Source organism: Stegastes partitus, unplaced genomic scaffold (assembly GCF_000690725.1).
Source record: "Stegastes partitus isolate 25-593 unplaced genomic scaffold, Stegastes_partitus-1.0.2 Scaffold183, whole genome shotgun sequence".
Lineage (NCBI taxonomy): Eukaryota > Metazoa > Chordata > Actinopteri > Pomacentridae > Stegastes > Stegastes partitus.
The window spans coordinates 527,385-545,001 of NW_007577914.1; the positions used below are offsets into that span (position 1 = coordinate 527,385).

Genomic DNA, 17,617 nt, shown 5'->3' on the forward strand with positions numbered 1-17,617 from the left:
CGTCTCTCCTGTTTCTATCCCTACTTTCTTCTAACCTCCATTCTCTCTCCCTCATGTCTGCCTCTAACCTCTGTGTTCTGTCTTGCATTTCTTCCACTGCCTTCTGCAAATCTTGTGCAACAGGCACGGCTTCCACCACTCCTGATCTCACTTCGAACACCGGGGCCTGAACACCCGGCGGATCATACAGTGGAGGTGCAGAGGCCTGGGGTGTCTTTCCTTCCTGTGTTTCAGCTATTTTCTCCTTTCTCGCCCTCTGAAACGTGAGACGCGCTGCACCAGCCATACCAACATTATGCACTCTGTCTCTCTTGCTTCAGTTCCTCTATTTCTTTCTTTAACTTCCTCCATACAAACAAACCTGGACCCAGCTGCTGTTCTTTTTCTTTTATTACACTCAATATTCTTTTTTCCTCCTCTCCTAATATATCAGCCAGATCCTGTTTCTCCTCTCCTCTCACTTTCCCTTCTTTCTCCAACTTCTTCTCCAACTTCTCCATTACTTTCTAAACATCTTTATGTGCTGATTTATCCATGCCACTCACAACTTGTTTAACTGCCATCTGCCACTGGAACAGGCTGGTCTCCGGACCACACCCGCCATATTCTTCACATTCTCTATCAAATTCTCCTTCCATTACAACCCACTGTTCAGTCGCTCAGAATAACTCTCGGTCCAATCTCTAGGATTTGAGAAGGAAGCTTCTACACAAATCTAAGATTTGTGCGCCTTCTCACGTGGGGTTATCCCAATGCCCTTGAGATCATTTTAATTCTAGCACTGAAACAGTTTCACCCACAAACCTCACACGCAGTTCTGGGGAAGTGATTCAGAGTCGGAATTCTCTCTTTGGTTCTATTCAACCTCCAAGATACACGGCTCTTCTCACTGTCAATCATTCTCCAGGACTGAAAACCACCCACACATTTAATTATTACACATACAATTACTTATTTATACCTTATTATTATTAATTTATTTATTTTATTTTATTTTTATATTATTTAATTATTTATTTATTTACTTTATTTTATATTAATATAAATAATTATTCTTTGAACGCTCCATAGGCGTTCGGACGCTCACCGGGCGCCCGGACACTCACTGGGTGTCTGCAATGCTACTCTATTGAACGTGCCACAGGCGTTCAGACGCTCACCGGGCGCCCAGACACAAACGCTCACCGGGCGTTCAGACACTCCCCAGGTGTCTTCGTGCACTTAATTCAACACGATCAGATGCAATATTCAATGTTTTCTTTAACAATTTCTGTGGATTTCAGTTGACAGATTTTAAAATAGCCAAAATGCAGAACTTAGATATAACAGGTGTCTGCTTACCTCTATTTTCAGCCGGCTGTTGTCACCGTCTGTCCGAGGAAATCGCACAATCGTCCGTAGTCTCGGTCTTTATCACGTCGGGGTCACCAAATTGTTGGAGAAACTGTCTTTTCTCCGTGTTCGTTTTTAAAGATGAGACAAAATTCAGCTTGGTCTCAGTTAATCAATTTAATCACACACTGAATATTGCATTACAGAGTTCTGAGTCAAACTCTCTCTGGCATCAGACAGAGTAAGACCACCTTCCTTTCCCTCTGACCCTTCTTTATACTGCTAAATCACATGATGCATAATTATTTCGTAAAACAGTTGGTTACAGCCAATCTTCATCACACTCGAGTAATTGTATCCTCATCTGACTCTTCATCTGAATCTTTTAAGCCTTAAGGACTATAATTCACACATTGTATAATATATTTATACACAACACATTGCATAAACGTTCTGTAAAAAACGTTTTGTGATCTGGAGCATCAATAACATCCTGAGAACATTTTCAAAATGTTACAGTAAGAATGTTTCTCCTTTGTTATCATGCAACATTGTAAGAATGTTTTGTAAATAACATAATGTAATCTGAGCCCCTTATAACATCCTTAAAACATTTTCTGAATGTTTCTTTGAGATTGTTATTTTCCTTTAACATCATGAGAATGTTTAATAGAAGAACATTCTATAATCATTAACACAACAACATCTCCAAAATGTCCTCAGAATGCCGAAGGCAAATGTTCCACCTTTGTTAACCGGTCACATACCAGGAATGTTTTAGAAAAAAAAAAAAAAGTGTAATCTGAGGCATCAGTAACATCCTGAAAACATTTTCAAAATGTGGTTTTAAGAATGTCCTCCTTTATTATCATATAATATTGTAATAATGTTTTTTTTAAATAACAATGTAATCTGAAGCTTTAATAATATTCTGAAAACATTTTCAGAATGTTTCTTGGAGAATGTCCTTCCTTTGTTATCATGTAACATTGTGGTAATGTTTTATAGAGGAACATTCTGTGATCGCTTATCTCAACAACATACCCAAAACATCTTTAGAACGTTGTACCTCGAACATCCTATCTTTGTTAACATATAACAATCCAGGGTCATTATTTGTAATACTAAATGTAATTATAATATTCTTTGAACATTACCTTCAAATGTTTTTTTTTGGTTTTGTTTTGTTTTTTTTAACTTTAAGAGAACCTATAGGAAATGTTAGCCAAAGTTGTGGGAACATTCGCTGCTACCTGGGGAAGTTCAAAGAAAAAGATTCTGATCCTGTTACTTCTTGTGAGGCGATCAATACACATTCCTCAATCTCTACATCATTTTTCTGTTGAATTAATTTGTTGCACTTCTATTGCCTTGTATATTTATGAGAGCGAAAACGTGATTGTGTTGTGTTTCAGTCTACATGGGGTTCATGTGGATGTTGCTGCTGGTGGCATACGGCCAGAGAGATCCCAATGCTTTCTTCCTGAACAAGCACATTCGGAAAAGCTTCAGTGAGGGGATCTCAAACAGCATGAGTGTCGGGGCTGTGCTCACTTGGTCGAACAAATCTCTGCTCAAGAATCTCTATGGAGTTTATCCAGGTAAAAAAAAATCATGGTAAAAATATACTCTACTGGATAGGACAGTGTTTCAAGTGCACTCCAGAAGTTGATTGTAAGTATAAGCCTGCTATTTCTGCTACCTATTTTATGCAGCACTTCCCTTCACTTTGGTAAAACTGTGATTAACAGTTTTATTGGCAGTGCTTGCCTCCCTGCATGCAGATGCTCCACCAAAACAATTTCCGACTCTGTTGTGCATGGGCACTATTGCTGTGTCCTGGGCTTCACACTGAAAAGGCTGATTGTAATTGATTTATAGAAATGAAAACAAACAAAGCATTTTGCCCTATAGCAGCATGATGATAGGGGAGCACTGGCACTGCACTGTGGAGACAGGTCTGGCTATGCAAGACTACTTTCGATCAGATATTTCAGGGAAAAAAACAAGAAAAATAACAGTAGAGCTTAGCCAATTTGTAGCCTCATGAATGTAAGAAATCTGTACATGCCTCATCTGTTTTAATTTACAGAAACAATATACCCATGTGGTTGGAAACATGCCTCTAGGAGCTTTTCGGCTATCACTACAAAGTCAGAACTGTACTTTTTAATTATATAGATGGAAACTCTCAAAATCTCTTGGTTCCCCTTTATTATTCATAAAAGTTTAATAAGCTGCCTGGTTCTGTGATGCAAATTAATTAAGCAGATTTATGTCAGCTTTGTGTCAAAGCCACTTTGATATTGTTTTTACTTTTTTTCCAAGACCAAAAACAATCATGTGCCAAAGGTCTGTTGGTGTGAAAGCTGTTGAAACCCTGAATGCTGTCCAGATAAGAGTTATCACTCTCATGCTGTGGAATTAAATGGCAATCAACTCCACAGCTGGAGAGCAGAAAGCTTTTAGTATCTCGTGTCTTATTGCTTCATCTTATTAGTTTGCCTTTGTTTTGCAGCTCTCAGTTAAGTTTTGTAAAGTCTTTCAGGTAGTTTAATTCTAGACAGAACAATTAGCTGGTGTCAAGTCATTCTAGTGATCCCATATTCTCACTGCATACCTGTATGTATTTAAATATACCACACCATGGCCACTTTTTTCTTGATAATACTTCTGTGATATAGTGAATGTGCTCTAATTTAAAAAAAAAAAAAAAAACTGACACATGTCACATACTGCATTTTACCTATTTGTGAGCACACACTGTAAACAGTGAGCTCAATTTCAGCCTTTAATTGGTCATAGTGTCATAGGATCAGATTTGGATCCTTCTCGCATGTAAGAAATTTTAGTCCCGGTCTTGCAGGTTGAATGGCTCCATAATCTGATTTCCTCATGGCAGCTGTCAAGTCTGTTATAAATGTCAGTGAGTTTGTTCTGATATTAGGGCAGCAGTAATTTACATGTTTTCGCTAAAGCTGCAGTCTTCGCTGGGACTGCAGGGATATTAAAAGCTGAACTTTGAGACAGAAAAGACAGGCCATAATGTCTGCATCTTTCAGCCATCTGCAGCTCGTATCTTTTTTCTCACTGTGGAGGATCCATCATCTTGTTTGAATGACCTTTGTTGGAATTGTCAGGTTCCATGTCTGCATTCAGTTCGAACACCCACATCTTAGCCAGTCTGATCATGATGTGAAGTATGTGGAAAATATAGAAATTATAATGTCTATAAAATACTGTCTCAAGGATTCATCACAGATGGGAACTCCAAGCTGGTGGGTAACACCCGTCTCCGTCAGCTGAGAGTGCAGAAGAACTCCTGTCAGATTGCAGACTCCATGCTTAAGTTCGTACCAGACTGTCATGCTCCATATTCATGGGAGGTGGAGGACACTGGCTCCTATGAACTTGGCTGGAATCCCTTTGTGAGCAATAATATCTCTACCAGCACCTCTAGTCCCTGGAAGTACCAGACACAGGCTCAGCTTAGGGCTTACCCTTTCTGGGGGAAAACAGTGCTCTACAGGGGAGGAGGCTTTGCAGTGGAACTTGGCCCAGATTTACAACACGCCAGCAGGTGTGTACATGTGCAAACTGGAATAAATGCATCAACATGAGTATAAAGATATTCTCTGTCATGTGACAGTTGACATTGATGGATTAAGCAGATTCATTAAACCTCAGCTAATGTATTAAAATTGAAAATTTATAATTGTTAAAATCTATTTAGGCTGGTGTAAGGTTTCTAATTTGAGCATATATGTAACAGTTGAAATAAAAAAAGATCGTAAAAGTTATAGTTAAAATATTCCTGTGCTCTTCATTTACAGCACCCTTGAGTATCTGTTCAGGAATAAATGGCTGGATATGTACACAAGGGCCCTCTTTGTCGAGTTCACCGTTTATAATGCAAATGTGAACCTCTTCTGCATTGTCACACTCTTACTGGAGACCACAGCTGTAGGTAAGGATTCTGTATATAACATCAGATTTTAGAACTGCAGACTGAGTTTATTTGAGCCTGGTCTTGCTTCCAACTTGTCACATACTGCGAATTTATCATAACACATTGGTAAACTCACTGGATATCCAGTGTCATTTCTCAAAAATGCACGGTAAAGATTTATAGAAATAGATGAAGAGTTCATTTGCAATAACAGATAAGTCCATCTTCACAAACCTTCAGAAAATCCACTTTTCCATCATCTACCTAAGACAATGTCAGTCCAACTTAAGTTATCTATTTTTGTCATGCCATTTCTACTGAGTTAAATCCACTCAACTTTAGTTTGATTGATATTATCTCAAGCAAAAAAAAGAAAAAGTTTTCTGAAAATCTACAAAAATTGAGTTATCTGCTTTTGTAAATGAACTCTTTATATAGACACAATGAGTCTGTAGTCAAACGTTCTTTTCTGGTGTCGTCACTGTTCCTTTTCATTTCACAAGAAACCTGCCTTGACCATGACCTTTTTGTGAACTTTACCAAGCACTTGTGGTGCCTAAACGTCATAAAAAAGTAACTGAAAATGGAAAAAAATGACTCAAACAGCAACAATGCAAACTGTGGCCTCTACCACCTCCAGCTTGAAAACTGGAAAAAACCCCAAGACATTTGTCAGCATTGAATACTGGCACCGTTAGCAACAACATTATCTCTCGGGAGTTAGTGGCTTTTTTAATGCCCTGGGTTATAGCACAGGTTGTATTTTTCACATTTTATACCTTCGCATTAAATGCGTTTGATGAAAGAAACCATGATGGCCTGTATGTTTTTAAAAGGAACTCTTCTTACTGACTTTACAGGAGCATTTCAGTTCCAAAGCAAGCTGCAGAGTGTTCGTCTCTACCAGTCCAGTGGTGGTCTGCACATCTTCGTTATGGCTGCTGAGATCATTTATTTGCTTTTCATCCTCTATTACATGTTCCTGCAGGTAAATTCTGCGACAGAATGTAGTCCAAAGCCAAGTAATTGCTTGGTTCTTGTCATCCACACAAGACTTCAAGTGACTTTATGCAGTGAGAGTAGCAGATGTTTCTGTGTTTACTGAGGGCTTCACAAACTCATAATAAGCACAGCACGGCTTGTTTTATTATTTTTTAATTTCCACATTCACCAAATGTTGCATGCTCTTGTTGTTCGCCGCTGTGACAGGAGCTGAACAAGAGGATTAATAAGATTAAAACATTGAATGAGCTTGAATAGTCGATGAAGCTACTGTGCATGTGGTGAACTAATCAAACTTTCAGTGTCAGATTTTTCTGTAGATCCAACAGTAATTTAGAGCTGACTCAGAGCAGCTATCAAACCCTGTTCAGCTCTATTCTTGTGTAACATAACAAAAGGTCATTTGTTGATGTATTGATATCAATTTTATCTGTAATTTTCTTCCATGTGGAGCATTCAGTTATACTGTGATGATATTTTGTCCAGTTTTGTCAGGTTCCTTTTGGTTTATGCTCATATGTGTTCACCATTAAGTGCAATTTCTTACATAATAAGGTCCTGCTCTCCTTTCTTGTGGCCATAGTTGCGATGATATATATGGGTGCACTTAAATAAATATGTTATATAATTGCACTTGACAAGATGTAATACAAGAAATGTGTGTGCCTGTTTGAAGTTCAAGGGGTTGCATAATAAATAATATTACACTGATGCACGTCAGTAAGAGATGCAAACATTTGACAAGGTATGAACCGACAGTCACAGGTAAAAAGCAAAGTTTACATGAGGACTAAATATAAAAACAACCTTTTAAAATGCTAAAATGATCATTTAGCTAGTGTTTACTGGATGACTTAATCCACATTTTTGTTACAAATTGACATTAGATGCAAATCTTTAGTTTTATTTGTGCAACTTTTCATGCACACTTTGCAATATACTGCTCATGCACACAGACAAGCTCATGTGGTGTCATATACAGCCATTTGCTCTTTTTTTGTTTTCCTGAAAAGGGCAAATTAATGAAGCAGCAGCGATGCGCTTACTTCAAAAACAAGTGGAACCTTCTGGAGCTGGCTATCATCCTGCTGAGCTGGAGTGCTTTGGCTGTCTTCATCGTGAGGCGCCTACACGGGGACCGTGAAATAATCTACTACCAAAATCACAAAGACCAGTGAGACCAACACAGAGTATATTGTACTAAACCTTACGATTTAAGTTCAGCGTAAGGCAGAAAAAACAAGTCTTTCCAGTGCCTTTGTAATCATTACACTATTTCATGGTGTTGTTTGCTGAAATTTTATTGCGCTTGCCTTTTTTAAATTCCATTTTTACTCTCTGTGTAGGTTTGCCAGTTTTTATGAGACGGCCAATGCAGATTCACTCCTTCAGTATCTGATTGCCTTCCTGGTCCTGCTCGCCACGGTCAAAATGTGGCACCTGCTCAGACTGAACCCCAAGATGAACATGATCACGGCTACCCTGCGGAGAGCCTGGAGCGACATATCCAGTTTTCTTGTGATCATTGTGATCATGTTGGTGGCGTATTCTGTAGCAGTGAGTATCCTGCCACTTAACCAAGATCTCAGAATTTCAAGATACTGTAATATTTGGGAGGCTATTTTTAATATATTCCCAAATTATATTCTTGTACTTTAAGCTTTTCCAGTACATTTTCTCTGTGGTTTAAGGGCCAATATATGAATGAAGTGCATAAAATACTAATGAAGTCCTCTGAATCCATTATCTCCAAAATTGCCCATTTAATCAAAATTGAATGTTATGATGAAAAGAAATGATTTAAGTGGTTCCTCGAATGACATTGGGTCATGTAATCTTTCTAGTGCAATGTGATTTACGGCTGGGAGATGTCATCTTATAAAACTCTAGCAGACTCTCTTCTGACCATCATCAGTTTGCAGATCGGCATCTTTAACTATAACGAGGTGAGTGATATGTTCCACTGCTTGGAGGAGATTTTCTGCTGTAACAAGAAGAATTTTCTAACCAAGGTCTATGTAGTAAATCAAGATTTTTTTTGTATTCCATCCCCTCCTTTCTGCTGTAGTCAGTTTTTGCTCAAAATGACTCACTGATGTGTTGTTTTCAAGGTGTTGAACAACTCACCTGTGCTCGGTGGATTCCTCATTGGCTCCTGTATTGTGTTCTTGTCGTTTGTGGTGCTCAATCTCCTCATTTCAGTGATCCTCGTCGCATTCAACCAGGAGCAAATATACCACAAGGTAAGATTTGTTGCAAATCATTGCTTTCTCAAAACACAGTTCACATATATTTGAAACTGTTTGCACCACATTTCTACTGTGCAGTAAAGGGAGTAAACTATATGTGTTTACACAGGGATTATTATGTACTAATATGCAATTTCCCAAGAATTGTATCTGCAAGACCAGGTTTGATCAAGTCAGTTGAGTTTTTTTTTAGTTACATTTACTTAATTTCTACAGGGCTTGAATTCCTACTTGACAATGTTTTACTGTGAACACATTTTAAAGCATATTTTGATTTCTTTTGGCTTCTTATTTTAAACAGTTTTTAACATGATTATGTTTTGTATGTCATGTCTAACATTATTGTATCAAAGCAGCTTCTCTTACACTAAGAGTAATACTGCACGTCCACGTTTTGTCTCCTAAAGTGTGTGAGAAGGATCTCTTGGGTTTTTTGAACATGTGGAAACAAACTCAGCAGATCCCAGTCATACACTTTACAAGACAAAATGTGGACATGCAATTAAATAAGTTAACGTAGTCATCTTGACGTTTTGCTCAAAGCATTCAGCTCTTATTTCTACCTTAGAAGGAGAGAATGTGGTTACTGTTATAAAGGTCAGGTTGAGGCAGAAATACACTTCCTTTGAGAATTTATAGCATTTAATGAAATGAGCAGCATTTTCTGTGACAGGTTCAGCTCTGTCCTGTAGGGTTGCAAAGAGTTTAATGAGCTCTTGAAACTAGAAATTCTCCTGGCAAAAGGACACAGGGCATCTAGCTGCCCAATATGTGTCAACATGCCATAATCCAAGGGGCAGCGAGTGATGCACACAGCACACAAATGATTCCACACACTCTTGTATAAGCTATGTTGTACATATATAATTGACACATATCAGTAGGATATTGTGTTAGGATTTGACACTTTGACAACACTTTTTGTGGAACCTTTCACGACAATAAAGCTGCTTTGCATTGAACTAAATTTTATGATATTTAAGGAGCCATAAAGCCTCCATTGTGTCAATCAAATGCACAAATACACTAATTGTTGAGATCTGAAAATACATACATTACTGCAGTACCAATTCAATTCAATTTTATTTATATAGCGCATATTTACAACAACAAGTCATCTCATAGCGCTTAACAAAGGCAGAAACACCCAACAAGCCAAAACATTTTGGATTCCCTATAAGCGTCAGCAGTCCGCAAGCAGTCTGCAACAGTGGGAAGGAACCGAAAACCCCCGTGGGGGTTGAGACAGAACCAGGCTCAGGGAGGGACGGCCATCTGCCTCGACCGGTTGGGTGGATGTGGACTATCCACTCAGTTCTGAGGGGCTTTGAAACATCTCTCAGGTCAAATCCACTGTCTAATAGAAGATAAAATAGCAGCCAGGGAGACAACTTCAAATAAAGGTGAATGTTTTTCCTCCTCTGCTGTGTTTGTAACTTAAAACACCAGCTCACCAACACATTTGCTTTTGCAAAAAGCACCTGATTGAGATTTAACTGTCATTATTGAGTGCAGCTCTAAAGAAAAGACAGCATCTACAAAAAGTAGCCACCAGACCTTCTGTAAAATGATTGTAAATCACACACACCAGTACTGGTGCTTGACTACAAACAAATCCATGTGAAAGTGGTTAAATGTATTCAAAGCCACAACAGGGCCACACAGCTTATTGCAGGTGTAAATAAAATGCAACTGCAGTTGGTGTTGGTATACAGTTATACAGTATTCGTTCATCCATCAATAATAACTCAGAGAGAGGCAGAAGTGAAGTGCTGAGTCTTTCTAAAGATGAATGGTATTTTGAAATGCATGTACCAACAATCACAATACAACAATTTCCCTGAGGTTCAACAATTTCCCTGAGGTTTCTACAAAAGGGATCAATAAAGTTCTATTCTATTCCACCACTTTCACACATTTGTCACTGAATGAACGAGTAGCTGCCATATTATGGCCTCTAAATGCTCACCTCTGGTGCCCAGAGGTAAGCAATGGTGCTGCTGATAGTTATCACACAGAAAAGCTTGACACAGAAAAGCTTGACTTTCACAGAACAATTAATCTGACTTCTTGATTTTCTGTCTTTTTTTCCAGAAATGTTAAATTGCTCAGTCACCTTGCATTTCTGTAAAGAGCTATTATAGTCAATTTTTTAAGAATGCTGATAAAATTTATTTTTGTTAAATGTTTTTTTTTCTAGTTAAACTTACATCTTTATTGATGTCATATTCAAACAATATTTATCCTGTTTTTTTTTTTATTGTTGTTGTTTTTGTTTTTTTGTTGTTGTTGTTGTAGTTTCTTTTTCTTTCTTTTTTTTCCCTTTCTATTGTGTGGCAGGCACAGCTGCAGTTGTTTGGGAGGCCCACTGTCAGATTAAATCTTAAATTCTTTAGACAGAGAAAGTGTTATCTTACCTCAGTTTACCTGAGTATGAACCTCTAAATGTATGGAGTCATTGAGCTCCCTTGACTTTCCGAGTTTGCAGAATGCAGGTCACACTAACATGATACTCAGGTATCAAGTGATCTAGCGTTTTATTTTTTTATTTTTTTTCAAATGCATGTCATGCTGTGCAAGAAATTGTGACTATTGCAGGTATGCACAGACCAATCACAACGTTATAATCACAAATGCAGTAAATAATATTGATAATAGTCAATATGATCCCTTGTAAAGGATGGGATATATAAGGTAGGACATGAACAGTCACTTGGAAGTCACTTGGAAGCAGTAATAATTAAAATGTGAAGCTAGAAATTTGAATCACAGCATTTCTTGTTGGGTGTTTGCAGTATGCAGTGGTAAGTACCTTCAAAAGTGATCCACAGAAGCACAGCCAGTGAACCAACAACAGAGCCAAAGATGGCCAAAGCTCACTGATGAGTGTAGGGAACAAAGGCTACCCACTGTGATCTGATCCCACATTGAGGCTACTATGGAACAAGTTGCTGGAAACCTTAATGCTGCTATGACAGAAAGACTGTGTAGCTACAAACCCGTCAGAGTGTCCATGAGTCATGCATAAGAGTGTCAGACCTGGACCATAAAAGAAAGTGGCCCAGTTTATAATCATGTTGAATCAGTTAAGGCCGTTGGCCAAAGTGAAGCCCCATCTGTCTCACAATGACTTTGAGAGAGTCATACATGCATTTATCACAACTAGGCTTGCCTATTGTAACTCTGTATGTGGGTCTTGAGCAGATGTCTCTTCGACTCCAACTGATACAAAATGCTGCTGCTCGGCTTTTAACAGGGACAAAGAAACAGTAGCACAATATATTTTTAATTAATGAAGTTCCAATAACTTTCTCACTGTGACGTGCCATATGTTCTTTAATGATTAACGCATGGTTCCATTCAGAGTGGGACCTCATACCCAGGAAATAAATATTGCAATGAAAAATAGATATGAGTTAATTCTGTATTTAAAAGTTGCCTTCAAATCTAAAAGTTGAAGTCAATACAGAAATGCTTTAAATCTGCATTCATTTTAATAGCCACAAGGGGGGGTGACGCCTCGGTCTCATAAAAAAAAAGTCAAGTTGTATAGAAGTCTATGAGAAAAGGAGCCCATGCCTCACTTGATCTACTAGCTCAGTAAATATTTTTCTAATGAGTTTATAGTATTAATTAATAGTCCTGTGTCTCCTTTAATACAGCATGGTCATTTTGTAAATCATGTTTCTATTTAGTGTAAAATAAAAGAAAGCAGGGTATGTTTTAGGGCATGGCTACTTTCTAATTGCCAAGTTGCTACTGTATGGATGTACGTTGTGTCCTCGAGTTTTCAATCAGATTCAAACTTGTGGCTTCAAAAGAGTAGTTTACAACTTTAAGTTAATATATAATCAACGTTTGGGGGCGGCGTGGTGAAGCAGTGGTTGGAACTGTTGCCTCACTGCTCCTGGGTTCGAAGCTTGGCCTGGGGTTGTTTTGTGTGGAGTTTGCATGTTGTTACCCTCCTGCGACCCTACAGAGGATGAAGGGGAAATGTGTAGAAAATGGATGGATGCATTGTTTTCCACTGCAGGAACTTGCACGCCATTTTAGGACTCCTCCGGTGTGTGTTCATGTTCCAACTGCAAGAAATGCTTTATTCAACTTATTTCAGGACATACAGATAATGCACCTTTTGTCTGTCTGAACAGACCTGAAAAACTGCAGAGTGCGATTGAATGCTGCTATTCCTCCCAAATACATCTCTCAATAACACAGCAGAATACCAATCGGCAGAATCAAATGGCGTAGCAAAACCATTTGCCAAAATGTTCCAACAAACGAATGTCTCCAAAGCAGCAGGGAATTCCAGCAAATTAGGCTTCTCGGTGTAAATTAATATCATCTGCATTTAAACAATGTGGCTTTTATCCCAACTTTTGTTTAGTGGTTTTCTAAAGCGCTGAATGTTATCCAAATGGGGTGTCAGGATTTTAACAGCCTATCTCTATTCCCAGCGTGATTATTTTAGAGCCATGGTACAAAGGCAAGGACAATAGATGAACCCCACAATCGCTTCATAGCGGTTCTGTGAGGGGGTTTGTATTTCCCAGTAATTGCAATACCTGAAATGCAGTCCAATATTTTGTCTGTATGTCACGCTGCCGAAAAGAATGTTTTCTACAATTCAGAATTTACATGAGCATCTCTACAAGATTGATTTTTCGTTTATTGATTCTGAATCTCTTGTCTCCTTACCAGCCCTCGGAGGAGGAGGAGGTTGTCGAAGTGATGCTGAGGAAAATCTGCAGTCTCTTTGGGATCAAATACAAAGCTACAAAAGACACCCCGAGGCCTGGTGTAAATGGCAGCAGTGGCTCGGCCCTCAATAACAGCAGGGATATTCATAACGCTCACTCAGTCGACGTCAACATTTTTCAGACACCTGACAACAAAGTAAACCCAGAGGGACATAGTTTAATTTAGTTATGCTTCACAGCTTCATATCCGATTGTTTTTGGCATGCCATATTATCCACGTTCATTTGTTCATGCCTATTTTATTTTTCTGATTGTTTCCTGCGTGGAGATTAGAGCGTGCTGTGCTGCACTGTGATTGATAATCATCACCTACAGGATTACACCGTTGTTTGTTGGAGATGTTTAATTAGACAATAGCTTAATTCCAAATAAAATATTTTGTTCTTAATACTAAGGTTGGACAGAAAAGACAGGTGCACACTTCAATATATGTTTAATCACTTAAAGATTTAATTAGGAATCAACAGCTGAAACATTAACAGACACACATCACAATCTTCCCATGAAACAGGTACATGCTCCAATTAATTTACAACAAATTTAAACTAATAAAACCACCAAGAAAAAAAATCAGCATGTTAAGGTATTAACCCAAAGTACTTATATTCACATTAAACACAGTACAAAACTTACTTTAATCACTACTATTCACTATACTTTAAAGCAGCTGTGGCAAATACTGTATGAATTTAAAGCATGTTTTATCTTGTAAAATAAAAGCATTAAAAAACAAAACAAAACACATACCTGCAGGTTTGTTTTGATGGTTTATTGTCCGCATTCTTATCTCGTGTGATCAAGCACCTTTAGTGTATGTATACATCAGCCACAACATTAAAACCACTCAGTTAAAGAGAACATATATAATCTTGTTACAATGTAATCTCTGCTGGGACACCTTTGGTGCTGGCATTCATGTGGATGCTACTTTGACTCAAACCATAAACATTGTTGTACACCTCCATGGTAGCGGTATTCAGCACCAGCAGCATCCCCCTGCAGAATAATGCCATCTGACACAAAACAAAAACTTCTCAACAATGGCTTAGCGAACAAGCCCAAGGCATTGAATCAGTCCTCGAACTCCCCAGATCCCCATATCGTTAGAAAATGCCAGTCCACAACTCACAGGACCAAAAAGGACTCACCGTCAATGACCTGCTGTCAGAAGGTGAAGGAGAAGGTTTAAATGGATAGTGGGAGGAAGCCGGAGAAAACCCACAGGAGGAGAACATGTAAAACTCCACACAGAAAGGCCAATCCTGACCAGCAGGTTTACATGTTTTGTTGGGTTTTTTTAAAGTATCTCTGGCTTGTTGCCTGCAGTTTTCCATCGAAAAGCTTTCTGCCATTGTTCCTGTTTTATTAGTGCCCTGCAAAAACATACAAAAGAACCATTCATAAAGAGGTTCCAAAACTGAAATGAAATAGATTTGATTAACACCTGCGATCAGCTCAAAGGACTGTGACAAACACTGTTTTTTTGGCAGCTTTACAAAAATATTAGCATGCCATATTTGACCCAATTAAAGTAGAACTACAGCAAGAGGATGATCTCTGTAAATAGGCAAATGGTAAAAAGTTCACATATACATAATGCTTTTAACCTTAGGTTCCAAAGCGCTTCACACTGCGTGTCTCATTGGTCCATTCACACTTACCGCTGCCATGCAGGGTGCTAGATCAAGGGCACTTCAGCACGTGGAGGGACTGGGGATTGAACTGGCAACCTTGTGACAAGTGGTCAGCCCACTCTACTGGTGAAGCTCTGACACATCCAAACATTATCTGTACACCACTTAATCCTGACTCGGGTTGCGGGGGGGGGGGCCCTGTAGCCTATCCCAGCCGACTTATAGCGAAGGCAGGGGACAGGTCACCAGTCTATCACAGGGCTATACTTAGAGACAGACAACCAAGCACACTCACCTACGGATAATTTAGAACCACGAATTAACCTCAACATGTTTTTGGACTGTGTGGGAGGAAGCCAGGGAACCCGGAGAGAACCCACACTGCACGGGGAGAACATGCAAAGTCCACGCAGAAAGATTCCGTGTGTGTCCTCACCGGGACACATTGCCCATTGACGATCGAGTTTGTCTACCAATGGAATGAGGAGAACACAGCTTTTGCTGTGAACCAAACTAAAACCACTCGCCAGTGGGAAGTAGACTGGGGCCGGGTCTTAGAAAGATGTTGAGATCCAGCTGCAGGTGAGTCCATACCGGAGTTTCACGCAAGTTTCAGGGAGTTCTATACGCTGATATCAGGAGCTTGGAGAACAGATTCTTGAAGCTGGGGTCTTAGTGAATGCTGCTAATGGGTAGCAGCGAATACGTGAGCGAATAGCAGCGTTAGCAGCGGCACTTGTTGTGAAATATTTTCCCGTTACGTACCCTCGAAAACAACGTATCGGCCCAATTTGCAGAGTAATTTTTCAGGCAGCAGCATAACGGGCCGTTACTCTGTTACGATGCTGGCGAGAACCCTGTATGCAATTATTATTATTATTAGGAAACTGTATTTAATGACTGGATGCTTGTTCACATACAGGGATTCCCACTGCCAATCAGAATAAGTGTAACAGAAAGTCGCCATATACTGGAGCCGCTGCACCGGGCTGCAGGGTTGAACAGGGTGAAAGCGGCAGACCGGTATAGCAGGCTACAGTATTGAAAGGTTTAAGCGGAGACGGCAAGCCCTTTGGTTGCTGGTGCAAAAATAAAAAAAAATTTTAAAAAAGGAGTCGGGCGCTTGCCTCTGCACCATCTGTAAAAAGCAAAACAAAAAAAAAAAACTCCTGTACGCAACTGGCGGCAAAAGTACTATCAGATCAGACCGGCCACAGAGCTACTGTCTGCTCTGAAACCCACACCTCGTTTGCCGGGAGCAGCAGCCACCGCTGAGGTACCAGCATCAATGACTGACCGGGTTTGTGATTTAAAAATACGTGTGTGCAAGTTCATTGCAGAACATGACTTGTTCACCATATCTCAGCCATTCAATCTGTGCAAAAAGTTGCTGAAGATAAAAATGCTTTGTCAAAACTGTGTCAAAATCAGCATGCTGGTTACATAAATACACATGATATTTCATCAGCATTTAAGAAAAGTCTTTCTGAAAAGCTCAAAAGATTTGTGTTTTCATTAAATACATTGACAAAGTACTGTATTTCAAAACTAGAAAAGCCCTTGGAGAGCGCAGACCTCTGCCAAGCAGCTCATTTCCACCATATTGTGATTTCCAGCCAATGTTAAAGTCCTGCATTCATTTTATCTACACTGTTAGATTCATGGAGAATCAGAACATAGCTTTTGCATTTGAGTTAACATTGATATCCTTAGAAACAAGCTGACAGAGTGATGAACAGTCTTTCTGTACTCTCAAATATTTTATACACCAAAACTTAGTCATCTGTTCATTGTGGCATTATCAACATTTCCTGAAAATGTCGTGAAAATCCGTTCAAAACTTTGAGTTCTCTCGCTAACAAACAAACACCAGCTAAAACATAACCTCCTTGGTAATAAGGTAATAAACAGTGCAAATGGTGCCCATATTGTTAAAAAGTTAATCAGTGCCCTTTTCTTGCCATTTACCAATTGGTTGCTAAACAATATATTTGCACAATGTTGTAGTCAGATGGAGTACCTACCACGACCTACTGGCCTTCTTTGGTATTACTATAATCTGTAGTCCGAGTTTGGGAAGGCAGATAACTCAATCTTACTAATTAGCGAGATTGTACCCTCACCCAAAAGCAAAAAAGTTCAGGCTCAGGATTATTTTTCACCTTCTTGGTCGTGCTACCAACTGCGCCACCTTGCAGCCCCGGCTCTGACATAGTGTAAAGAAAATGGTGTTAAGGTGGCTGTCTTGGAAATCACCCCTTTGTTTACTTATTCACTGCCCTCAACAGACACTATTACAGATTTCTCTTGACTGTTGACTTAAAATGGTGAAAGTTGACCACTATAGCCTCTCCGGCCAGAGACACAGTCACTGGAGGTTTGATTTGTAATATTTTTCACCTCTTCATAATCCATAGTTTTTCTGAATAAATAAACAATAACCCAAACAGAAAATTAGTAGCTAATCAACAAAAGGATATATAACTATATCAACCAATATATATCAATGGATTTTGGTGAAGAGGTGTTCACAGCATGCAGACCAGCTTCAAATGTGTGTAACCAGCCCTTTTTATCACACCTGTGTTGAGTTGGCAATCAAGGCAGGCTTCAATGCACCAGCCCTTCAAAACACACCTGTCTTGAGTTGGTGAATCAAGGAAGGCTTCAAGGCACAGTTGTCCACCAGAG

General features: G+C 39.2%; 1 protein-coding gene across 1 annotated transcript in view; it reads left to right on the forward strand.

Annotated features, from left to right (window-relative positions):
• Positions 1–15,029, forward strand: part of LOC103356098 (polycystic kidney disease protein 1-like 2) — a 58,496-nt gene extending 43,467 nt beyond the window's left edge. Inside the window, exons 20-29 of the mRNA XM_008280148.1 lie at positions 2,748–2,933; positions 4,582–4,912; positions 5,166–5,299; positions 6,142–6,269; positions 7,297–7,457; positions 7,630–7,840; positions 8,128–8,229; positions 8,395–8,526; positions 13,234–13,428; positions 14,967–15,029. Coding sequence (XP_008278370.1) covers positions 2,748–2,933; positions 4,582–4,912; positions 5,166–5,299; positions 6,142–6,269; positions 7,297–7,457; positions 7,630–7,840; positions 8,128–8,229; positions 8,395–8,526; positions 13,234–13,428; positions 14,967–15,029 — 1,643 coding nt within the window. The remainder of the gene's footprint in view (positions 1–2,747; positions 2,934–4,581; positions 4,913–5,165; positions 5,300–6,141; positions 6,270–7,296; positions 7,458–7,629; positions 7,841–8,127; positions 8,230–8,394; positions 8,527–13,233; positions 13,429–14,966) is intronic.
• Positions 15,030–17,617: the final 2,588 nt, after the last annotated feature.